The sequence below is a fragment of the Dermacentor variabilis genome, chromosome 3 (genome assembly GCF_050947875.1).
Source record: "Dermacentor variabilis isolate Ectoservices chromosome 3, ASM5094787v1, whole genome shotgun sequence".
NCBI lineage: Eukaryota > Metazoa > Arthropoda > Arachnida > Ixodida > Ixodidae > Dermacentor > Dermacentor variabilis.
Genome location: NC_134570.1, coordinates 178,394,752 through 178,418,380, shown reverse-complemented (window position 1 = coordinate 178,418,380; position 23,629 = coordinate 178,394,752). Strand labels below are relative to the sequence as shown.

The 23,629-nt window shown below is 45.3% G+C and overlaps 1 protein-coding gene across 1 annotated transcript in view; it reads left to right on the top strand.

Moving 5' to 3' along the window:
- The window catches only part of LOC142576545 (monocarboxylate transporter 13-like), a 103,309-nt gene that overhangs the window by 56,966 nt on the left and 22,714 nt on the right, over window positions 1-23,629 (top strand). The window contains exons 5-6 of the mRNA XM_075686711.1: window positions 3,169-3,526; window positions 18,818-19,072. Coding sequence (XP_075542826.1) covers window positions 3,169-3,526; window positions 18,818-19,072 — 613 coding nt within the window. The remainder of the gene's footprint in view (window positions 1-3,168; window positions 3,527-18,817; window positions 19,073-23,629) is intronic.

Sequence of the window (23,629 nt, the reverse complement as noted above, 5' to 3'; positions counted from 1 at the left end):
CGCAGGAGGTAACTACTTTGAAGAGATTAGAAAGACGGAAATACGCAGCACTTCCCGAGGAGGTGTTGGAGCACTTTTGAGAAGTGGAGGGACCTAAGACTCAGTGTCCGGGCGCAGGAGGTAACTACTTTGAAGAGATTAGAAAGACGGAAATACGCAGCACTTCCCGAGAAGGTGTTGGAGGACTTTTGAGAAGTGGAAGGACCTAAGACTCAGTGTCTGGGCGCAGGAGGTAACTACTTTTAAGAGATTAGAAAGACGGAAATACGCAGCACTTCCCGAGGAGGTGTTGGAGGACTTTTGAGAAGTGGAGGGACCTAAGACTCAGTGTCCGGGCGCAGAAGGTAACTACTTTGAAGAGATTAGAAAGACGGAAATACGCAGCACTTCCCGAGGAGGTGTTGGAGGACTTTTGAGAAGTGGAGGGACCTAAGACTCAGTGTCTGGGCGCAGGAGGTGACTACTTTGAAGAGATTAGAAAGACGGAAATACGCAGCACTTCCTGAGGAGGTGTTGGAGGACTTTTGAGAAGTGGAGGGACCTAAGACTCAGTGTCTGGGCGCAGGAGGTAACTACTTTGAAGAGATTAGAAACGCGGAAATACCTGGTGATGCTCTTCTTTTTTTTTCTGGGAGCAAGGTTGTGCAGTTTTCATAGGCCTTGTACATAGTGCTATGCTTTTTCAACATTCGCTCTTCCGCTCAAATGACCGCCTCATAAACATCATTGAAAAAAAGCTGTGGAGTTGCACGTGAGTTCCGGAGTTCCGGCGCGACAATGTGTTCAGTCTCGAAGTGCTGCTTTAGCATGGCTCCACGATAAAAAAAATTTTCATGCAGGCTGTGCTGAGCGAGCTGTACATGGATCTTTTTCGTGGATTAACTGTTCCGGTGTCCTTTCCTGTGCGTCATTGAGTCCTCGTGAAAACAATGTCTAGGGAGCCACACAATGTAGTGAACTATTGGAGAATTGAAGAAACCCAGCTGGTTGCAAGCGTGGTGCCTTAATTCACGTAACCAAGCCAAACCATGTGTCGCAACGGGGCGTCGGATAAGGGCGAGTGCTTTGGGTATTAATCGTATCTAAAGTAACGGCTAAAAATTAAGGTAACTTGCCCTTAGGAAGTGAATCGTGCGATTTAATAGACGAAAGAACAAAAATTAGTAGTTCAAAAGACGCCACAAGGCTTGTGGGCGAACATTAGTCGTAAATTATGCACTAGGGTACGTGACGTGGAGCACGTCATTCACGTGGACATTTCATGCCTGCGCTATTTTTGATGGACACTTCATTACTAGTAGTGTTCGTCTTAGTGGACATGTCGCGTATCACTTAAAGTGACGATCACTGGATTACTTTATGTGTAATACAGGATGGCTAAACCAATGCATCAAATAAGATTAAAAAGTGCTGTAGAGATAAGGAGCGTATCTTTATTTTTTTTCTGACACAGTAGTAAAGGTGGCGATAATCGACGATTAACTTTGTTATACACATACTTTTAAAGACGGCATTCCGGCAGGGCTGACGAAGGTTGGTGCAACGCATTCACTCTGCGGCTCTGTGGTATCGTCCTAGCGGACCATAATTCGCATGTGGTTCGTGGCCCATGGTCGCACCGCTACACACATGCTCCCATAACGGGGTCAAAGGTATACGAAAACTATATATGGAACGGTAGTACGATTTGTACAACATATAGTTCAGTAAGTTTTCGTATTCAGCAGTTCATTGAAGTGTTGAAGGACCCATGCTACAACTACTGAATTGAAACGATGGCGGGAATTGAAGTAAATGCGATATCTTCGAGAATAACGTAAATTCCGTGAAACTAATGCCGAACGTAACTTGGCAGATGCACTGTCAATAAAAATGCAGGCCACAACTATTGCCAAATGCCCAAGATAAGCTTTCTAGGAACGCAACTAATGGAAGGCAAATGCCTATCCATGCAAGCTACGACACGAAAACACCAAGAGCGGTGCTAGCCTCGTAATGTAGTTCCCAAGTATACGTGCTCTCGTACAATGAGCACAGGCACCAGCAAGCATGTGGCATGACGCAAGCCGTTATGGAGACGTAGTCGAACGCTGGTCTTGTAGTCGGCCAGCGGCGGGGATGGCTTAACGATGACCCTTTCGAAATGCAGTTGTGCTCGTGAAGAGGAGGCCATCGATCTTTAATGGCGCCAATGCCAGTCCTTGGCTCTCTTTTCCAAATGACCGCGAGACCAGCAGCCACAGATGGACATCGCAAATGTCGTCCGCAACGGACGGATTAATGACTAGAGGCACGGGTGATCCCATCTCTATGCGCCTTTAGCAATGGATGGCTTTAATTTCGCATTTGGAATGAACGCCTCACAAAACAACATTAGCAATTCCGCATTGATGACTTCTTCGCACGAGAAGAGAAACAACACACTTTCTAACGTCGTCCTGCACTAATAATGATGTCTCTCCGAAGATTTAATGTATTACTGTGCTCTCTAGTATTTTAGTAAGAACTGCTCAAAGGGACACTGAGGAGGACTGCTAAATCTCATTAGGCTGGTGAAGTGTCACTTTAATGCTTTTTTTTATCGTTCTCGCGAAGGAAGTTGGTCATTGTTAATAAACGTACAACCTGATTGTTCCAATGTCAAAGTTATAGCACCGAGACGTAGACATCAGTAAATCACATTGACGTCATCGATCTTGTACGTACGCGTGTTTGGGCGTCTCGTCGCAAAAAAAGATTGCTATCCTCTTTTGGTTGACTCTCTAATTTTGGCAGAATGCAACTAGCCTTCGTTGCCACTAAATATAGGCAACGATGTAACCTGAAGTAACCTGCTGGCATTGCCCAAACTGCGACTTGGTGTGGGACGTAAGCGCGCCGTCAGGCGCGTTTACGTACAGTTTACCATGCCTCGTTCCATTTTAAGAATGGTCGTTTTGTTACTACAGAAACCTGATTTACTATTACAACTTCATATAACTGTTTGCTGCCGGTTGTACATATTCGCTCACTCATCGTACGCAGCCACCGCCGCGGGTGTTTGGGCGGCTCGCCGTGAAATTCCTTGTGTTCGGTGTGCAGATATTTCGGCTTAGTGCCGTCGTTTAGGGATACCTTTTCGTGCTTTTCTTTTCTCTCTTTCTTTTTCTCCGCTTGCCCTGACTCCAGCGATTGGGAGCGGCTTGGTGTTCGTCGTAATTCCGACGGTTATCAACGAGCACTTCGTCCGCTATAGGGGTCTGGCCATGGGCATCAACTTCGCTGGCTCCACCATGGCGACGTTCGCATTCCCCAAGATGCTGGAGGTGCTCACAGACACGTACGGCTTCCGGGCTGCCATGCTGCTGTTCGGTGCCATCACCCTCAACTCCGTCGCCTTCAGCCTATTCCTGAGGCAGCCGGGTTGGTTGAAAAGGCGCCTAGAGCTTCAAGCGAAAGCAGCAGCCGCAGCAGCCCAGATAGCCGTGGATGCTCAAGCAATGTGTGACGCTCCCAATGATTCGGCGGGAGTTGTCAATGGTGTCGCGTACGTATTGTGGTGTTTCGTACCTCTCGCCAGTGTTTTGGCTCCGTACGTCCACGGTCATCAAGTGTGATGTGTTCGTGTTTGTGCGTGGGCGTTGACACCATGCTTGTTAATTTACTTAGTAAAGAATGTTTCTATGCTTATACGGCCCATAAAACTACTATCCTTACTTCGTATAGCTGTGTACAAGCTTGCGGTTGAAATTTGTGCACCGTCTTTCGGGCAAAACTGCGACTTTTATTCTGTAGTGAACGCACCAGCAAAGTGGGTTCAAAAAAAAAGGAAGCTACTACAGCTGACGATTGTGGCGCTAAAGATGCTCTCGATGTGAAGTGTATTGGCACAGACAGTAGATTACTTGCAGCATGTGCACTATATTATTTTATTAGGCACAAAAAAAGGATCCCGAAGAGTCAGTGCTTTTCTTCATGAGTAGGTGCTTCTCTGTACCCTGACCCTGCGTGACTCTCAATTCTCGTACTGCGCGATGGCACAGAAGCCTAGCTGCTGCTCTTTCTATTGCCCCGCAGGGGCGTCTGCGCGAGCAGGCGTTTGGTGTGTTGCGACACCACGTACCCGAGCACACGAGGGTTGGACCCTCCCGCGTGTAGTCGTGCGCGGTTTAGCCGTATCCGGGGAAAAGGGGATCCTGGGAGTTGAGTCTATGCCGGGTGCTTGGACCTTTACGGCCCCCCAGCGGCGGCAACACACTCCTTTGGCCTCTGCTTCACGTAGACGGCACCTCCGGCCTGACCCGACCGGGGGAAATCGGCAGTCGCCTTTTCCTGTCCTCCCCTATATCTTTCACTTTCCTATTTCCTTTCTCACAACTCTCCTATCTCCTCATCTCTTCTTGCGTTTTCCCTTTTTTCCTTGGTGGCTAGGGTTAACCTTGTGTGGCGAGCTGCCCTGAGTTCAGCCATATTTGGTTACAGTTGCGCTGTACAGCTGGCGTGGGGAGGACTTGCTTACAAGTTCCTCTCCCGTCCCCTTGTAGGGCTCCATGGTGGGTGGCTGGCACCGCGGCCGAATAATACATTTTCCCATGGCACCTCCTCTCTCCAAACCAGATCGCCCTCACAAAAGAGGGCGGACCGATGTCACAGCTGATTTTTTCAAAAAACAAAATAAATCTTCCCTAAGTATCACGTGATACACAGTGAAAAGCCAGAAAAACCGGCTAGAAAAATATCCCCGTTCACAGTAGCAAGATGTCTGAAAGAAGCCATAGGCACCAACTATAAAGTAACAAAGCTCGCTAGCGGTGACTTACTGCTAGAAATCCAAAGCAAAGCTCAAGTGTGCAAACTTGCTAATATCGTGTCGTTTGAAGACATCCCCGTCTTAATTGCAACCCACAGATCGTTGAACACAGTGCGTGGGGTGATTTCTGAAATTGACTTTTTGGATCTCTCCGAAGAAGAAATGCTAAATGGGCTTTCCGAACAAAATGTCAGCAACGTTCAGAGAAAATAAAATAAGAAAAGACAACCAAGAGTTACCTACCAAGCATCTAATTTTGACTTTCACTTGCTGCACAGTTCCAGAGACAATTGAAGTTGGGTATACGAAAGTTGCAGTTCGCCCATACATACCGAACCCTCGACGTTGCTTCAACTGTCAGAGATTTGGCCATGGCTCCCAGAGTTGCCGTGGTCGCAAAACCTGCGCGAAATGTGCATCCAAAGACCATGCTTCTGAAATATGCGAAGCAGCACCTCGCTGCGCGAACTGTGAAGGAGAGCATGCTGCATACTCCAGATCTTGCCCCTCATGGAAGAGAGAAAAAGAAATCATTACATTGAAAACAATTGAGAACATTTCATTCAAAGAGGCTAGAAACCGCATCCTAGTTAAAAACAAGTTTTCACTGAAACCGAACATGAACTTCGCCGATGTGGTGCGACAGGGCGATCCACCACACCGGCCTCCGGCACCTGCCCAGACCACACATAGTGAGGCTGGGACGGAGCCACCCTCGCCCCCGGTGGGAGCAGCTCACGCTGCTCCCCCAGCCGCAAAGCAGGCTATGCCGTCCCTCGAGTTGGCAAGCCTCAAGGCCTCTGCCCACGAGGAGAGGTCTGAAAAAAGTGCCTACGTGCAGTCTGCACGACCCTCCAGCGCCTCTGATGAGGTAATGGAGACGAGCCAGGGTGGTTCCGTGCCGTCAACGTCACAGGGACGGCGGAACTCCTTGGATACTGCGTGTAAAGAAAACCCCCGAATCACGGGGCGAAAACCAATTAAACGTATCCCGACCCCACACACATAAATCAATATGGCGTTCCTAATACACTGGAATTGCAGAGGACTCCTAAATAATTTTAGTGATATAAAAAAGATAATAAATTCTTTCTCTCCTGTAGCAATGTGCCTACAGGAAACGAACTTAGGTCCTCAGCATACAAATGTAATAAAAAATACAAAGTCTTTCGCCGTGACCGAGAGCAAGCAAACAGGCTCTCAGGAGGGGTAGCCATCATTATACAAAGTGGCATTGCAGCTCGTGAAGTCAAAATAAAAACCAAATTTGAAGCTGTGGCAGCCACTTTGCTCTCATACAAAACGATTGCGGTGTGCTCTGTGTATTTAGAACCACACCTAAAAATAACCCTTCATGAGTTAGAGTACCTGTTCCAACAATTACCAGAACCCTATCTGGTAGTTGGGGATTTTAATGCGCATTCCAGTTTTTGGGGAAGCGAGAAAACAGACATAAGAGGACAAATTATAGAAGATTTTATTTTAAGCAATAATGTTTGTTTGTTGAATTCTGGCAAATCAACATACTGCTCCCCAAGCTCAGGAAAGATGAGCTGTATCGATTTATCTTTTAGTTCACGTTGTATTTTTAACGATTTTAAATGGGACGTCATAGATAACCTATATGGAAGCGATCATCTACCAGTCATAATCACTCTTCCATCCTCACCTGCAATCATTTCAAACAAACCACGACGATGGAAGCTACCCGCCGTGGTTGCTCAGTGGCTATGGTGTTGGGCTGCTGAGCACGAGGTCGCGGGATCGAATCCCGGCCACGGCGGCCGCATTTCGATGGGGGCGAAATGCGAAAACGCCCGTGTACTTAGATTTAGGTGCACGTTAAAGAACCCCAGGTGGTCAAAATTTCCGTAGTCCTCCACTACGGCGTGCCTCATAATCAGAAAGTGGTTTTGGCACGTAAAACCCCAAATATTATTAGTATATTATTATTACGATGGAAGCTCCAAGCAGCTGACTGGACACTGTTTAGAGAAAAAGCCAATCTAGATGAAGTCTTTTCTGAAGACCTTAGTGTCGATGATCTCAATGAACAACTCACAACCTGTATTTTAGCCGCTGCCCGTTTAGCTATCCCCCAGAGTTCAGGAGTGGTGAGACAAAATCACAAGGCGTGGTGGACTCGGGAATGCAAAGAAGCAAAGCGAAAACAAAATAAAGCCTGGGGTGTCCTTCGCCGATATCCCACTCAGGAAAACCTCCTAATCTTTAAAAAGGCACGAGCTAAAGCACGATACGTCCGCCGTAATGCCGAAAAGACGTCATGGCAAGTACACGTTTCATCAGTAAATAGCACAGTCACATCAAAAAACATGTGGGAGCAGGTACGTAAGCTCCATGGTAGCTACTCCCCATTTACAATTCCTCTCCTGACAACCCCTGGCATCCAAACAAGTATAGAGGAACAGGCCAACATATTAGGAGAACATTTCGCTGCAGTCTCTAGTCTTCACACTACACTCAGTCATTTTTAAAATATAAGAACGTGGCTGAAAAGCAAAGGCTTCCGATTAGTGGCAGCACAAATGAGCCGTATAATAGTTTAATCACTCATCAAGAAATCACTAGAGTACTGTCTGCCGGGAAACAAACGGCACCAGGGCCCGATGAAATTCATTATGAAATGCTGGCACATCTCTCCGAATCCGCTATAAATGCACTTCTGAATTTTTTTAACAAGATACTGTTACAAGGGAAAATACCGGAGGCCTGGAAAAAAGCTATTATTGTACCCTTTTTGAAAACCGGAAAGCCACCGACATCTCCCGGTAGTTATAGGCCAATAGCCCTTACCAGCTGTCTGGCGAAATCTTTCGAAAGCATTTTGAATATTAGATTGATGTTTATTCTAGACTCCCGTGAACTACTCGACATCCATCAGTGTGGTTTTAAAAAACGTGCTCTACAACTGATCACCTCATTCGACTTGAAAACACAATTCGAGAGGCATTCATCCGCAGACAACACTGCCTTGCCGTCTTTTTTGATCTAGACAAGGCTTATGATACTACCTGGAGGTATGGCATTCTCCGCGACCTAGTAGATCTGGGCATTCGCGGCAGGATGTTAAACTGCCTGCGTGACTTTTTGTCCAACCGTTCCTTCCATGTGCGCCTCGGTTCAACTCTCTCAAGGAAGTTCAGTCAGGAAAATGGGGTACCACAAGGGTGTATCTTAAGCACTACACTCTTTATTGTAAAAATGAATTCCCTAGCACAAATAATTCCGAAAACCATTATGTATTCAGTTTACGTTGATGATCTCCAGATAGCTTGCACATCATCAAGCGTATCAACATGCGAGAGGCAAGTACAGTTAACAATAAACAAACTAGCAACATGGGCAGATAAAAATGGGTTCCAGTTTTCTCCACAGAAAACAGTGGCCGTTATGTTCTCGCTGAAACGAGGTTTACAGGCTGATCCCACCCTACACCTTAATGAAACCGAACTTCCAGTGAAAAACGAGCACAAATTTCTTGGCATTACATTTGACAAAAAGCTAACATTCCTACCTCACATAAACACGGTGAAAAACAAGGCCTCTAGAGCACTCAACATACTTAAAGTCCTTTCACGGAACGCTGGGGCTCTGATAGGGCATGCCTTCTACAAATATACCGCTCCGTCATACGCTCCTCCTTAGACTATGGGTGTATAGTGTATGGCTCTGCCAGATCATCATATTTGAAACGATTGGACCCAGTACACAATTTAGGTTTACGCTTGTCAACTGGTGCCTACAGGACGTCGCCCATAACCAGTTTGTATGTAGAAACTAACGAACCCCCACTTGCCGACAGAAGAAGCATGCTGACATGCTCGTATGTTCTAAAAATCCGTTCCTTGCCAAAACATATATGTTACCCAATAGTTAACAAATGCCCATCTAGAATATTATTCACAAACAAACCCCAGGATATCAGACCACTCCTTCTCCGTTTTGAAGAGAAATTACAAGAGTTACATGTAACGGACACACTGCCTAATATTGCCCAGAAACCCGATCCACTGCCACCATGGTATTGCTTGCCTTCTGTTTGTGACTTATCATTAACACGTTTTCAGAAAAAACTAACGGCGCAGGAACATATATTACAAGAATATTTAGCACTAAAAGAAAAATATGTGGAACACACAGCATTTTACACCGATGGTTCCAAAGCTGCACACTACGTGGGATGTGCTGTGATACAGAATAGCTGGGAAGAAATAGTACGGCTGCCGCAATGTGCATCAATTCTCACTGCAGAGGGTCATGCAATTTCCATGGATGTGGAAAGAATATTACATGAAAACATTGAAAACAGCATCATTTATACAGACTCACTAAGCATACTTACAGCACTTCAGCCTAGGAATGCAGTTCTGCCAATAATCGGTGACATCCTAAACAACATAACAGAAGCCGCGAGGCGGGGACAAAACATCAAATTTTGTTGGGTGCCGAGCCGCGTAGGAATCTGTGGAAATGAGAAAGCAGACGAGAGTGCAGCGAAAGCTCGACATAAGCAAATCAAAAACATAAGAATTCCTTACAGAGATTGCATGAAATTAGTGTGCCATAAACTGAAAGAAAAATGGCAGTCCGCATGGAACAACCAAACGAACAATAAGCTACGCCTTGTAAAACCCATCATCGAAGAGTGGAAGTCATGTTCACACCAAGAACGTTTTATTGAAGTTGTCTTATGTCGACTCCGCATTGGACACACACACCTCACCCATAATTACTTGCTGACAAAAAAAGACAAGCCTGTTTGTGACAAATGCGGAGACGAACTTACAGTAACTCACATTTTACTCTCCTGCAGACGACTTGAGACATTAAGAAAAAAATATTTTACGCCATTTTACAGCGAACGCATTCCTTTTCATCCTTCATTGATTTTAAGCGAAGATGCACTGGTTGGCACAATTCATATATTTAGCTTTTTAAAAGAAACCGGTTTTCTCGAAAAATTGTAAAGCTTGATCTTGTTCTCTTTCACATCCGGTGACACACCTCATCCACCTTCTCATGTCTGAGAAGAACGCTGAGGTGTTTATTTAATTTGTTGGAATCCTCGGGGTCCTCTATCAGAAAAGGACCTTTTTGAGGTTACCCAGCTTTTCCCTACATTATACCTTGCTGTTGGCGCATGATGGCCTTAGTTGCTTATGCGCCATTAAACTCAACATCAACATCTTTCTATTGCTATAGCAATTATATGGGCACTCCAGGAGCATTTCTGCCGTCGTTGTCGCCGTGGTGCTTCGTGCGAAATCCAAGAGCGATAACATCGTTGCCGCGTGCCGTATACTGTGTGTTTGATTGAAAGCTTGCGAGGGTTAGACGATGACAGTAGCTCAATCTTGCGCGCGCGAGGAAAGCGTGGAAGAAGAGCGTAAGGCACGGGGGGGGGAGAGGGGGGTCTACTCCGGTGGCGGCCGCGTGGGCCCTATTTTGAAAGCCATCTGCGCTTGGGACAGAGTGCGCTGAGTGCTTATAGCTTCGTGTACACTGTGTTCTGGCTGCTTAGGTCGCACTAATGCGAGCATCACAAGAAAGGTAAAATCGCTCGCTGCTGCTGCCGAGCTTCTTCATTGCAGTTTTGAGAGCTTTCAATGGCTTCCAGGACACCGAAACATCAACGAGAATGACCACACCAGCGAATCCGGCTGATCTGCACATGAAAGTGTTCAATGTGTCTTCATTTCATTTTTGCGCACTGACTCTTTTTTCCTGTGGGACTCGAATGTTTTCACCATGTGTCGTTTGCGTTCGTTGACTCCGGATATGCAGATGCGTCTACCGCCTGAGTTATCACGTCGTGAACAGACCCTGCTGTAGCGTCTCTGCCAAAGCGTAGCATTTACAAGCTCTTGTGCCTTCCTTATTGCGATGGCCAAAAACCCCGCGTGTGACATATGCAGCTGTCAAGATACGCTCGCACGCATTGACAGTGTCTGCCCGTGCCATATTTCCGAGAGGCAAGTGATGTGCAGAGTGATGGACTAATTGGGCAATCGTCCACTATCAGGACTCAAAGCCTTCCCGCCGTGTAGGGTAGGCAACCGGAACTGCCCCTGGTTAAGCTGCCTGCCTTTCTTTGAACCCTTTCTCTCTTTCTCTTAACAGCCAGTATACTCGGTCATCGAGTGAGATGTGTTCACGTTTGCTTGCGGGCGCATGAGCCCATGCTTGCAAGTTTGTACGGCCGATAAAGCTACTATCCTTATTTCGTATAGCTGTCTACCAATTTGCGACCGCAATCGATGCTTCACCGCCGAAACTGTGACTTTTTTATTCGTGGCTTTTACTATACACTCTAAGAAAAGTTTGCATCCCTTGGGGTGTATATCTGCCACACAATAATTGTCATCTGCCTTGATGCGTTTCCTTTCTTTAACGCTGCGAGCCTGGTACTTTCCATTAACGAACGGCATGCGCGTTATGAGCATGACGTAGCATGAAGGACAGGAAAGTAGCGGGCGCGGCGTTTTCAAGAAAGAAAACGCACCAAGGCGGATGACGATTATTGTTGTGTGGCAGATATACACCCCAAAGGCTGCAAACTTTTTTAGAGTGTAATGCATTGGTATGAAGTCGTTTTTTTATTGCTGCATAAGATCAAGTTAATTTCTTTTTTGTTTCACTCTGTGCTTTCACAAAGAATCCTGCACAGTTTCTGTTGCTTACCGCGAGAACTCCTACAAAAAATTTTTGTAGAAAGTGCACAGATAGTCTATAGACATGTGCCTAGGAATAGACTTTCTATAGATATTTCTTTAGTCTAAGACGGTCGTGGACTTAGGGCCTTACTCTTTTTGTAGACTAGTCTATAGAATTAATTGATTTAAATCATTATATAAATGATTTATAATGTGTAATTATTATAATTTATAATTAATAAACAATTAAATTAAATAAATAAATAGTATATTAATGAAGATTCACGTTTGTAGACAAATATGTGCAAAATGTTTGTAGACAAAAGTTTATAGGCGTATATAGTTCTGCTATTGTAGGCTGAAGTTAATGGAATGTCTATAGGCTATTCTTATAGAGCAGTCTATAGTCTGTCTATGTACTTATGGCCCCACACTTTTTGTAGGCAGCCTACAAGATGCCCGAGTCCATAGACTGTCTACAGATAATTGAAAATTCAATTTTCTAGGTAAATATCCGCAGAATGTCTATAGGCAAAACTGTATACGCTAATACAGTTCTACTTTTGTACACTGAAGTGTATGAAATGTATATAGGCAAATGTGTAAAGGCTAAGTATAAGCTATTTCTATAGACCAGTCTATAGTCTGTCTATGGAATTATGGCCTTACGCTTTTTGTAAACTAGTCTGCAAAATGTCTGAGTCTATAGGCTGACTATAGACTGTCTATAGATTAAAGAAAATTCACTTTCGCAGAAAAACGTCTGCAGGCTGTCATAGACAAATGTTTATAGGCTTATGCAGTTGTACTTTTGTGGACTGAAGGCTAGGAAATGTCTTTGGGCCATCTGTAGAGTATTCCTATGGACCAGTCTAGTCTCTCTATGGACTTGTGCCCTTTCACTTTGTGCAAATTATGGTCTATAGACTGCCTGTAGACAATTCCTGTAGAACAGTCTATAGTTAATCTATACACGGCGTTTTAGCTAACTTGAGCCAAGTATTAAAAAAGCAAAGACAGGCGCTACGCGTGTCGAATTGGTGCAGTATTCTTCTGAGTCATAAGGAGCACGTCATGATATTTTGCCCACTCCGCCAAGCTGGGTGATTAATAAAGATTGCTTAATAAACTTTTCAAATAGAAGTCCAGCGAAAAATCTTCAATACAGAAGTTTTAGCGCTTGTCCAAAAACATCGGAATATTTCACCCATGCTAACTGCCCTGTTTAATTTTTTCCCAGCTTTCCTTACAGTGTGTGAAATTTAAAACTACCAAGTGACTGCCAGCTAAGGCGCCGCACTTGTTGTGCCCTCAAATGTAAGTTGAACGTATTAGCAAATGCTGTTCCGCGCACAGAGATCGATTGAACAGGCTTTCCATGACTCCGATGGATGTTAAGTGACAAAAGGGGCGAGCCGTTTTAAGAAAAAAAAATATTCTTCCACGAAAATGCGACAGCCACGCGCGAATGCGATATGCGACTATCCAATTGAATTACCGCTTTTTGTTGCGTCATATAAAATATTAATTTTATGGAAATGTAAGTCTTACGCCATAATCGACAGAGACTATTTACAGATTTACAGGCTACTTCCCCTTGGCAAGCAAGGTCGCGAGGCCGGCCTTGCCCTCCGTGTCATATGTTCCAAAGGTGCCGCAAGTGCGTGCTGCAATTAAGTAGATGCAACAATGTGAGACAAGAGTAACAATTGTGTATTTTTGTATGTTCATTCAGCAGCTGAATATATTCGCTTGAACCACTTAAGTCAATAATCGTTGCGGTTGAAGTAAAACTGATGGCTGCTTGTCAATACATACAGCACTCCTTTACTGTTTTTCATTTTATGGCATGATGAACAATTAAACAGTCACAACTGATGCTGGTGCTGCAGTAACAGCATGTTCCTTTTGTGACAAGTTCATATATGACACATTATTGTACTTATCCCAAATGATCTCTTATGAATTGCTGAAACAACGTTGCCCAGTTGGACTATCTGTACACTTCTTGGCTGGTAATTAAATATGCTCGCGCAGAATGATATGCTCCGAAGAGTGACTTGAGTGTTGCCACCATCATGCAAAGGACTGTTATTTTTCCTAATACACATTTAAATGTTTTTCTCATACTCCTAAATGAATGCATCATTGGCCATAACTTCACTAGCAGGCAGATGGAGTGATTGTATTGATAGAGTCACTTAGTTTCTTATACATAACGAGGCCTCTTGAAGATGAAGACACGGTTGCAAGTTAGGTATACTACATGAACATGATAAATACCATGTGAGCACTTTATGTGTCATGGCACGGCAGATATTCACCTTCTGGGATACAAAACTGAAACTACAGTTCGAATGAATGCCATCACAGGAAATTATTTAGGGTGCTTTCAAACATGAGTAATTTTTCTAGAGTTTCGAGGTTCAGGAAATTTAGTTGTGCCAAAAAACAAGTAACAAATACCATGTCAGTATGCTTCACTTTCATTTTTTTTTTGAATAAATGGTACCAATTTGTGTCAAATTTTTCTGAGGTGAAACGTTTCAAAAATCTGTTTGATAGATACATTCTTGGGAAACCTTGTATGGCATATAAGAAGACAGCCTACTTATGTTAGCATTCTCACAATCTCTGATCTTTCTCCAAGTCTTCCCTGGCTGCTTTCATAAAAATTCCTTGGCATTCTATGACACCCGCAGCTTAAGTGCAATGAAAAAATATTATGGTTTAACGCTTGAAAAGTTACTGCCAGTCAATAACTTTTAGATAAAATGAATAAGACGTCAGTCACTTGACATGTGCTATTAGATTAAACTGAATTGAATCTCTTGTTTAGTAAAAGTCACAAGGGCTTGGCAAAGTTCTTATTTATGGCAATACAAGCACAGCATGGAAGACAAGGACACAAAAATACGCACACGTATAGCAGATGCAACAATGTGAGGGAAAGCTATATTAATGAGTATTCTTTTTCCGGTTCATTAGTAGCTTTATATATAATTTTCTCTCATTACTTATGTCTCTAGTTAACTTGGTTTACTTCTGAATAAAGACTACATGCCAATACGAATCAGTACCATTGTAATGTTTCATCTTGTTAAATATAATGAGCAATTAGACAACCGTAATTGTCGCAGGTGCCAGCAACGATACGTTTCCTTTCAAGACAGGTTCATATGACGCATAGTCTACTTAGCAAAATGAGAAACAATAGAGAGAATCGAAAATCGTTTCTATAATAATAATTGCGGAAAAAAGGATACCCGGTTCGACTGTGCACACTTTTCGGGTGTTAATGCAATATGGCCGGGCCCACGTGCATGCTCACAATAGTGACTACTTTTCAACAATCGACGTTAAGAACTGCAATTGACTTCCGCTTAGAAGAGTCTGCAAGAGTCATACTTCGATATGAATACGTTATTTGCTACACTTTCAGTAGAACTTCCATAAATGAGATCTGTAGATTAGGTTACTTATGAGTAAGAACACTGGTACGATCTCTTGGGTGTGTTGATAAGGGTGGACAAGTCCAATGTACGCTAAATTATTTTGATGATCTGTGCGTTATCTATTAAAGAAAGACCACATAATCAATAATCTGGCGTTTTTTTTTTGTACAGCGCATGTCTGTGCGCGACGATGGCACTAAATGCAGCAGCAATGCAAACCATAGCACTTAGCGATCGCTTGCCGTAAAACATTCCACATAGTAGAAGCGTGAAGAAGAGCCCGTTATCAGATCATTTAAACGACAAACCGACACTTACATTTACCCGGTTCGCGTTACGAAATGCGTTCATCTAATCATGAGCTATTGACGGAAAACGTCTTTGCTTAAACGCACCGTTCAGTGTAGTTAACGTGTGATGCCACAAAGAAGACACGCATACATAGACACCAACGTACAGGCAGACACCACACACCGCTGCAACAAGCGATGAGCTACCATTGAGAATTCAGATTGACGCGGACCGATGACGCACCGCTGTTGCTGCCATTGCGCATGCGCTCAGGTCGATGAGAGGGTGCGCGCTCCGAGGAGTCCTGGCGCCTTTGCCCTTTTCATTTTCTCTCTATCTCTCTCTGCGGACTGCTTTTCTTTTCCATTTGAAAAGGACCCTGTGTCGCAGCAAATTCGGCGTCGGCGTCGCACGTCGTTCCGGCAAAATAGATTTTCGAACCATTCATACCCAGGCCCCCCATGTCGCGCAACGAAGTTACTGAACTTAATTTCTCAAGCTAAAATACATAGAAAAATAATAAAGTACCATTTACACACAACCTATAGACATGATAGCGTCGGATTATAATTTGAATATACGAGCGAACATAATTTTCTTATGCGAGAACTAAAACAAACCATTTTCCAGCGTTTCCACCATATACAGACCAGCCACGGCGTATGCCGTTTGCACGCACCGACGCGCTAATATCTCGGTGGTCACAGAAACGCGCGTCCCTTTCCTAGAAACAATTCGAGATGGCGCTTGCCCCCGTCGCATCATAGCCCAAGAGGCCGCGTTTCTACCAGAAAGCCCACCTTCGTGCATAGCACTCGCCGTGAACGTGTCGAGGTAAACACTACGATTACATGCACTGAACTTGCCTGGAAGCGTGGTAAACAGACAGGGATCTTTGAATGCTATGGCGTTCCACTCTTAAAGGCAAAGCTGAAGCCTGTTCCAAGTTTTTTTTTCAGTTTTTTCCATGGATGAAGGAAATGCGTTGCCGCGCTGTATTACAAACGCTGTGGACTATCATATTCGACTGGAATGCACACTTGGATGAACGCACTGTTTGTAAAAGCGGTTACAATGCCCGTGAGGCGCTTGCGTTATCGCCGTCGGCGATGAGTAATACCGTGTATTTCTAGCATATCTTCCCGCCTGCCGCCAAATGGCATATCTGCATACATCTTAGTGGAAATTTCGATGTTAGGTGAATGCAACCAATACAGTAATAGCGTACGCATGCGCTCGGCCGTGCGGGCATACCGCCTGCGAAGAACTGGGTGAACTGAGGATTTGGTACAGTTCTTAAGTGAACGAGAAACTTTAATGAGCTTATAGTGCAGGATATCAGTCAACGAAAAACCAACCGATGTTAGTGATGCAGCCGAGATATGGGGACAACGTGAAAAGCATCTGAGAATTCGATGACACACAACGCGCACACCACATGCGCGACATCGGTTCATCGAACGCTCGCAATGTCTGCGTTGTCAGCTACGAACATTACGAGTCTCTGTGCTGTTAGCTTGATGCCTGTTTAGAATCCGCTTGTAACTAAAGTTGGCGTTTATAACATCTATTATCACGATTGGAGCAGCATCTCTTTTCTTTATTCTACGTCCGCAAAAGTCATGAGAACTGTGAAGACTGTCTTGGGACTGTCGAGAGCAACTACATAGGTGATATCATGTGGTCAACGAACGCGGAGGTATACACTATGTATACTAACGTCTACAAATAGGCTCTAAGGCAATTTCGGCAGTATACAACTCCAGTGGTTATATCTGACGAAGCTTCGTATTATACGCCAGTACCTGCGCTTGGTTGCAGCGTACATGGGTTGGGCCGAGATTAATTACTTTTGTCTATAATCAATCTATAGACGGCATGTAAACCTGAAGCACTAAGAACTTAACAGCATCACCTGTCTTCTAGTTCATCTCATGCCTTGCCACAATCGGTATACAGGCTGTTCGCTCAAGTTAACATGACCTTAGGTGACGTCCCGCCCTATGGCCTTCATTGGCGCTGATATAGCAAAGTATGAACAATAATTAGAATTGCGAAATATACAGGGTGTTTCACTTAACTTGAGCCAAACTTTATAATATGCTAATGCTCTGTATCTGGACAGAACCAAAGTATTGTTGTCTGCCATATCTTAGAGATACTCAGATTATTTATGCATTCCCCGTGATTAGATAATTAGTCTTAATAAATTAATGAACTTTTCGATTACTATATTTCGATGACAAGCCTCCGTGAAAAATTGTAGAGCAACATGAGAACCTCCCGATACAGCGTGCCAGCGAATACAAGCAATGTGCCTTGAGCGGCCAGTGGCGCGACAATTTTGCGTGTGTTCGCGGGCTTCTTTCACCCTTGGAAAAACAATTTTATGTAGCACGCACTGAGCAACAGAAAGCTGTATCGGTAGTTTCTCACGTTGTTCTGCGATTCTCTCATTAACACTTTCATTTAATTGTGTTATTGAGAAGATCATTATTTTAAGCTATATATGTAATTGGGCCGAACGCAAGAAATAATGTTACTGTCTTTTTACCAGCTACATAATCCGTGTTCTGACCATGCTACATGGGGAGAACGAAACTTTATTTGCAGAAGTTTCGCTCTTCTTCCCATGTAGTTTGTCAGAACCAAGGTAATGTAGTTGGTAAGGAGATACCTTGTTGCATGATAGTTATTGGGACACACTGTGTGTAAGGACGCTGGCTTCGGAGTTAAAATTTCAGAGAAAACGAACAATATGCCTTATCTATTGCACAATAGATTCCTGGTGGACCAGGTTACGCTAATATATGTATATATATATATATATATATATATATATATATATATATATATATATATATATATATATATATATACATATATATATATATATGTATGTATGTATGTATACTGTCTATAAAGGAGAGTCGATGTGGTGTTGATGTTTGCGTCTATTCCCAGTATATACAGCTCCTTACACACACACACACACACACACACACACACACACACACATATATATATATATATATATATATATATATATGTATATATATATATATATATGTGTGTGTGTGTGTGTGTGTGTGTGTGTGTGTAAGGAAATATATATACTGGGAGCACAAAAAAATGAACACCGCATCGACTCTCCTCTATAGACAGTCTATAGACGAAGAAAGAACAATAGAGACTCTATCAATTTTTATTTACAGGTAGTCTACAGAGCAGAAGTAGACAAAGAGAAACAAACAGGTTACCAACTCTCGTCTGTTGACATTCTATGGACAAAGAATGAACAAGAGTAAATAGAGACTGCATCGCCTTTCATCTAATGCTAGTCTATAGAGCGAAAGTAGAGAAAACGGAACGAAGATCTTATCGTATTTCTTCTAAAGGCCCTCTATAAACCCGGGAGCAGACAAAAAAAAGAAAGCTTATTATATTTTATCAGCAGATTGTCTGTAGACTTTGTATCAACAAGACCAAATCTATAGAGAGGCAAAGTCGTCTACAAGAACTCTATAGACACTCTCTAGACAGCCTAAACTCATTTTTGTAAGGGTCCCGCCATCGGCCCATGAGAGCTTGTGGCTTTGTTTTTGCAGACCAAAGAAGAAAGCTCGCAGCGCACCAGCACTGGGCTCGTTCCGGCACGCGCTGACGGTGTTCTCTTGCCCCATGTTCTACCTGGTCGCCTACTCGTACATCGCTTTCATCTTCGCCTTCGAGTGCTACATCTCGCTTCTGGTGGACTTCGCTACAGACAAGGGCGTCAGCTTTTCTCGAGCCATCACGATGCTATCCATGAGCTCGGTTGCAGACTTGGTGGGCCGTCTCACGCTGCCTCTGGCAGCAGATAGGTAAGTGTCTTGTACACATATTCAAGCTATGCTCTTCCTTACCTTTCAGGAAGGGCTGCTTGAAAATTCTTCTGTTGCTAGGAGCTGGAGAATACCGGACGTTGATGGCACCGCACATCATTAAATGGGCAGCGTTTCTGAGCGAACATTTGCCACTTTGTATCTGTCTAACCGCCTACACTTTCATGCTGTTATGGTAGTTTCGTTACCTTGGTGTGTACCAAAATTGGCCTAGTAGCACAAGAGTGTGTGACAAACATAAATGAGGGGTCATAACATGAATGTCATGACATATGTGTCATGTAGGTCATGAAACAGCCGCCTGCGTCTATGTGATCTCATGGCCAGTTCGTTAACTCGGTATGTATCGAAATTGGCATAGTATCGCAAGAGTGTATGACGAACACAAATGATAGGTCATGACATGCGTGTCATGTAGTCCATGAAACAGCCGCCTGCGTCTTCGTGCTCTCATTGTCGATTGATTAACTTGGTATGCGCCAAAATTAGCATACTATGACAAGAGCGTATGGCCAACATGAATAATAAGTCATGACATGAATCTTATGAAGTAAGTACCATATAAGTCATCAAGCAGCCGACAACGTCTTGGTTTGTACCAAGATTGGCATAGTATAAAAACAGTGTATGACGAACGTAAATGATTGGTCATTTACGTCAGCGGCGCGATCCGCGGCGCAGGTGGAGCACGCGTTAATCACTCCTCCTACGTCGGCCGATCCCGAAGATAGTGCAATGCCGGGCCGACCCGTGACGGAGATGAAGCAGGCGTTAAGCAGTCCACATACGTGGGCCGATCCCGAAGATATTGCAATGCCGACCCGACCCGCGGCGGTGGTGCAGTTCGCCAGTAAGGGGCCCACATACACAGGGTCATCCTTCTTCACAGAGTGGAAGGGCACTGAGTTTTTTAGAATGTTCTCTAGCACAAGCCTAGATTTCAGGCTTACAACTGGCGCCTGACACAAATTGCATGTAGCCTGATCCTACGGTACGTCTTGAACACGCCCCATCACCTGTTTTAAATCGAAGCTTTCTTTGCCTCATCCTTCAACTTTCGCGCTACTGCTTCTGCTGCTGCTGGCTTGCACGCCACGTCGGGGTTGTTTAGAACGTCTGTATTATAGAAGAAGCGTGGCAGAAAAGAAAGGAGACGCGAGAAACTCATTTCACTTTTGCACCGCGTCGAATGCGCAAAATATCCTCGGGAGCTCCCAGGGCATCCCTACATAGTCTTTTGACAGCTGTAATTGTCCGTGACCGCCTTTCTACCAACGTGCAAGTCCAGAGGGAAACTGAATAGAATGGTTAGGAGAAGGGGGAGAGGACGTAGAGAATGGGTAGGAGCGGTGGCAGTTGAGAAACGAGGGAATAACAGCCTTGCCACATTTCGCTTTAAAAGGGGGTGGAGATAAAGAAAGGTGACGTGAGAAGGCCAGGAAACGCTACTACTGGACACGACAGTGGTTAAGGAAAAACGAGATAAACTTAAGTTCAAGGTGCGGTACCGTACATTTCTTCTATTTTTAAAAAAGAAACGTCATGCAAATATGTGAAGCGAACTACTTACGCAGGGCGTGCAGACGCCGAGCCGCATTAATCAAAAGGGTCTATGCGACACTACGGAAGTGGTGGCACGTCGAATAAACACTTCTGTGCCCCCGTGGCAGCTTCGCGGATATGTCATTGTTCGAGGTCGCGGATGGGATCTCGACCGCAGAAGCCGCATTTCGGCGCGGGTGAAAGCGGCTGTGCCAAAGCCAAAGTTAGGTGGCTTTGGCACAGCCGCTGGATCTGGATAAAAAAAAAGGTGTGGCCTGCCACGTCAGGCAGGCTGCAATGGGAGCGAATGTCTCAGCCGTAGTTGCATTCTCGGCCGCTTGGCTGGGCCGAACGGCGCTAGCTCTGGGGGACGGGAGCGTTGGTTTCCACGGGTTACAGCGTTCGAATCGCGTTCCTCACGCATTTTCTATGTCGATTCCGGACAACTACGGGACGCGTCAGTTTCTACGGGCGAGGAGTTCCGTCGTGGCAGCGGAGGAGTGCGAACGGGCGCCGCATGCGCTCCGCAGTTTTCGACCGACCCATGCCATCAAGACCCACGGGGCCTGCAAAAGCTTTTAGGACCTGATACATCTCACAAGCTGGACCACGCGGATACCAGTTTCAAGGCGGTAGGCCCAATTTTCGGCGTTTTACCGGACTTTGAACCTCCCACGTGGCCATGGAGCTAAGCCGAACGCAAGGCTAGGAAGGCACGAGCGCGACGCTCGAGGGAGACCAGGCCGCGTCGACGACACCGACGCGGGCCGAAATGGACTCCCGCCGACCGAGTCTACCGAACCCCAAGCTTTTCATGAGTGGCCCAGCCCAAAAACCGCTCGAATCTCAAGATAGGGAGGACAATCGCTACAGCAGCTCCTCCGGCACCGAGGCCACCGGAGACGGAGAGCTCGCAGCCACCGCCATGCAGCAAGACCAGCCCAGTACCTCAGGTATGCAAAATTTCGACGACCACTGGCAGATTTACTACTCTAAACGCCAGAAGAAACTACAGAAGAGCGGATCCCGGAACGCCGCCACTTTCAATCAGAAAGAAGCCCCGAGCGGGGAGACGAATAGCAAGATGGCGCCGTCCGCCTCGGCAGAGGGTGGCGCGAACGCGAAGACAGCTGGAGCAGCAGCTGCGAGCCAAGGTCAACGGCAGCCGAGACAAAGGTTACCGCCGCTCCCCAAGGACGACGTGAAGATTATAATACGCCCGAGGAACGGCCTACCAATCAGAGAGCTAAAAGTGACCGAGGTTGCAAGAGCTATTGTAAAGGCGTACGACGCCAAGTTTAAAGAAGACGACGTCACCGTCAGACTAAGAACGGGATCCAAGATCATCATCGCAAGTACCTCAAACGAGGAAGCAGCGAAGACGATGCTGGGGATGACTAATCTACAATTTAGAGGACATACCTACGAAATCAACAAGTACGTGGCTCTATCGGACGACGTCAGGCGAGGCGTTATACATGGCATCGACGCAGGGACCTCGTCGGAAGAGCTCAAAGCAAGAATCAAGGTACGCACGCAAGGAGTCACAGTACTCACGGCAAGAATGCTAGGAGAGTCACAAACGGCGGTTATCACTTTCGACGGCCCCACCATACCCAAGTACGTGCTTTTCGCCGGAGAGGAATTCAGATGCTACCCGTACAGACCGACGAGGCAGGTGTGTTACATTTGCTGTCAGCAAGGCCATCGGTCCGACGTCTGCCCTGCGCCCAGCACAAAGGCGTGCAGGGCGTGCGGTATGCAGAACCCGCCGGAGAACCACCAATGTCAAGCCAAGTGCCTGATCTGCGGAGGCGATCACACCACGGGATCCAGAGACTGCAAGGACCGACTCAAGAAAGCAAGAGAGCTGCGAGGCCGGCAACAGCAGCAACTACACCAGCAACGGAATAGAACGGCACGGGAACGGAGACCAAGGTGGTTTAGCTCGGAGGGAGGACAAGATAGGTCACGAAGCCGCTCGCGGAACCAGTCGTGGAACCGCTAGCAGAGCCGCTCGCGGAGCCGCTCACGGAGCCGCTCACGGAGCCGCTCACGCAGCTGCTCCAGATCATCCCCGCCATTGGTGCCCCTGGCCACCAAGGACAAGGGCCAGCAGCAGCAGAAGATGGCCAAGAAGAAGCCCAACGGCGGCACAAAGGTGAGCTGGGAAGCAGGCCCTCCCAAATCCCTTTTTCCGCACTCGGACAATCAAAATCAAGACATTATAAGCAACAGGGAAAAACAACTAGAGGAGGAAAATAAGGTCCTCAAAAGAAAACTCGAAGAGCAGGACGCGAAAATTAATAGACTAATCCAAGAGATGCAGGAGCAAAGATCAGGTAGCTCCCCTAGATCGCTCACGCCACCAACCCCCCCACCTAGCCAACCTGAGATAACAAAGCAACCGGACTTTGCCCAATTCATGGCAGAAATGCAAAAAGCAATACAAGAAATGAAACAGCAGATTATGATACAGGGTACGGAAATCCACACCATGCGCAAACAGAAAATTACGGAGGGAGCCAAAGACAAGTTTAATCAGAGACGCCCAATGCTAGAAAACTACAGTACGAGAGACGACTCCGAAATATAATCATGGATAGTCGAGCCAAAAGAGAGAAAAAAGAAGAAAAACTAGAAATATGGCAGTGGAACTGTAGAGGTTACTACAACAATACATTAACAAGCGATTAATACCTCCGGACATAATTGCGCTACAAGAAACAAACGTAGAACCAAAATTACAAGGCTACACGTGCTACGAAAATCTGGACGAAGAACGGAAAAGGACAGCGATCCTAGTTAGCAAAAGCCTCACGGCCATACAACACGGATAGCTGACACGGACGTAGAACATGTAATAGTCGAAATAATTCCGAAAAAGAAAAGGGCAGGAGGAAGCATATTCATATTCAATGTATATAGTCCTCCTAAGCAAAAGAAGGCCATATTTGAAGAGCTATTTAGAGGAGCAAACAAAATCGCAAAAGG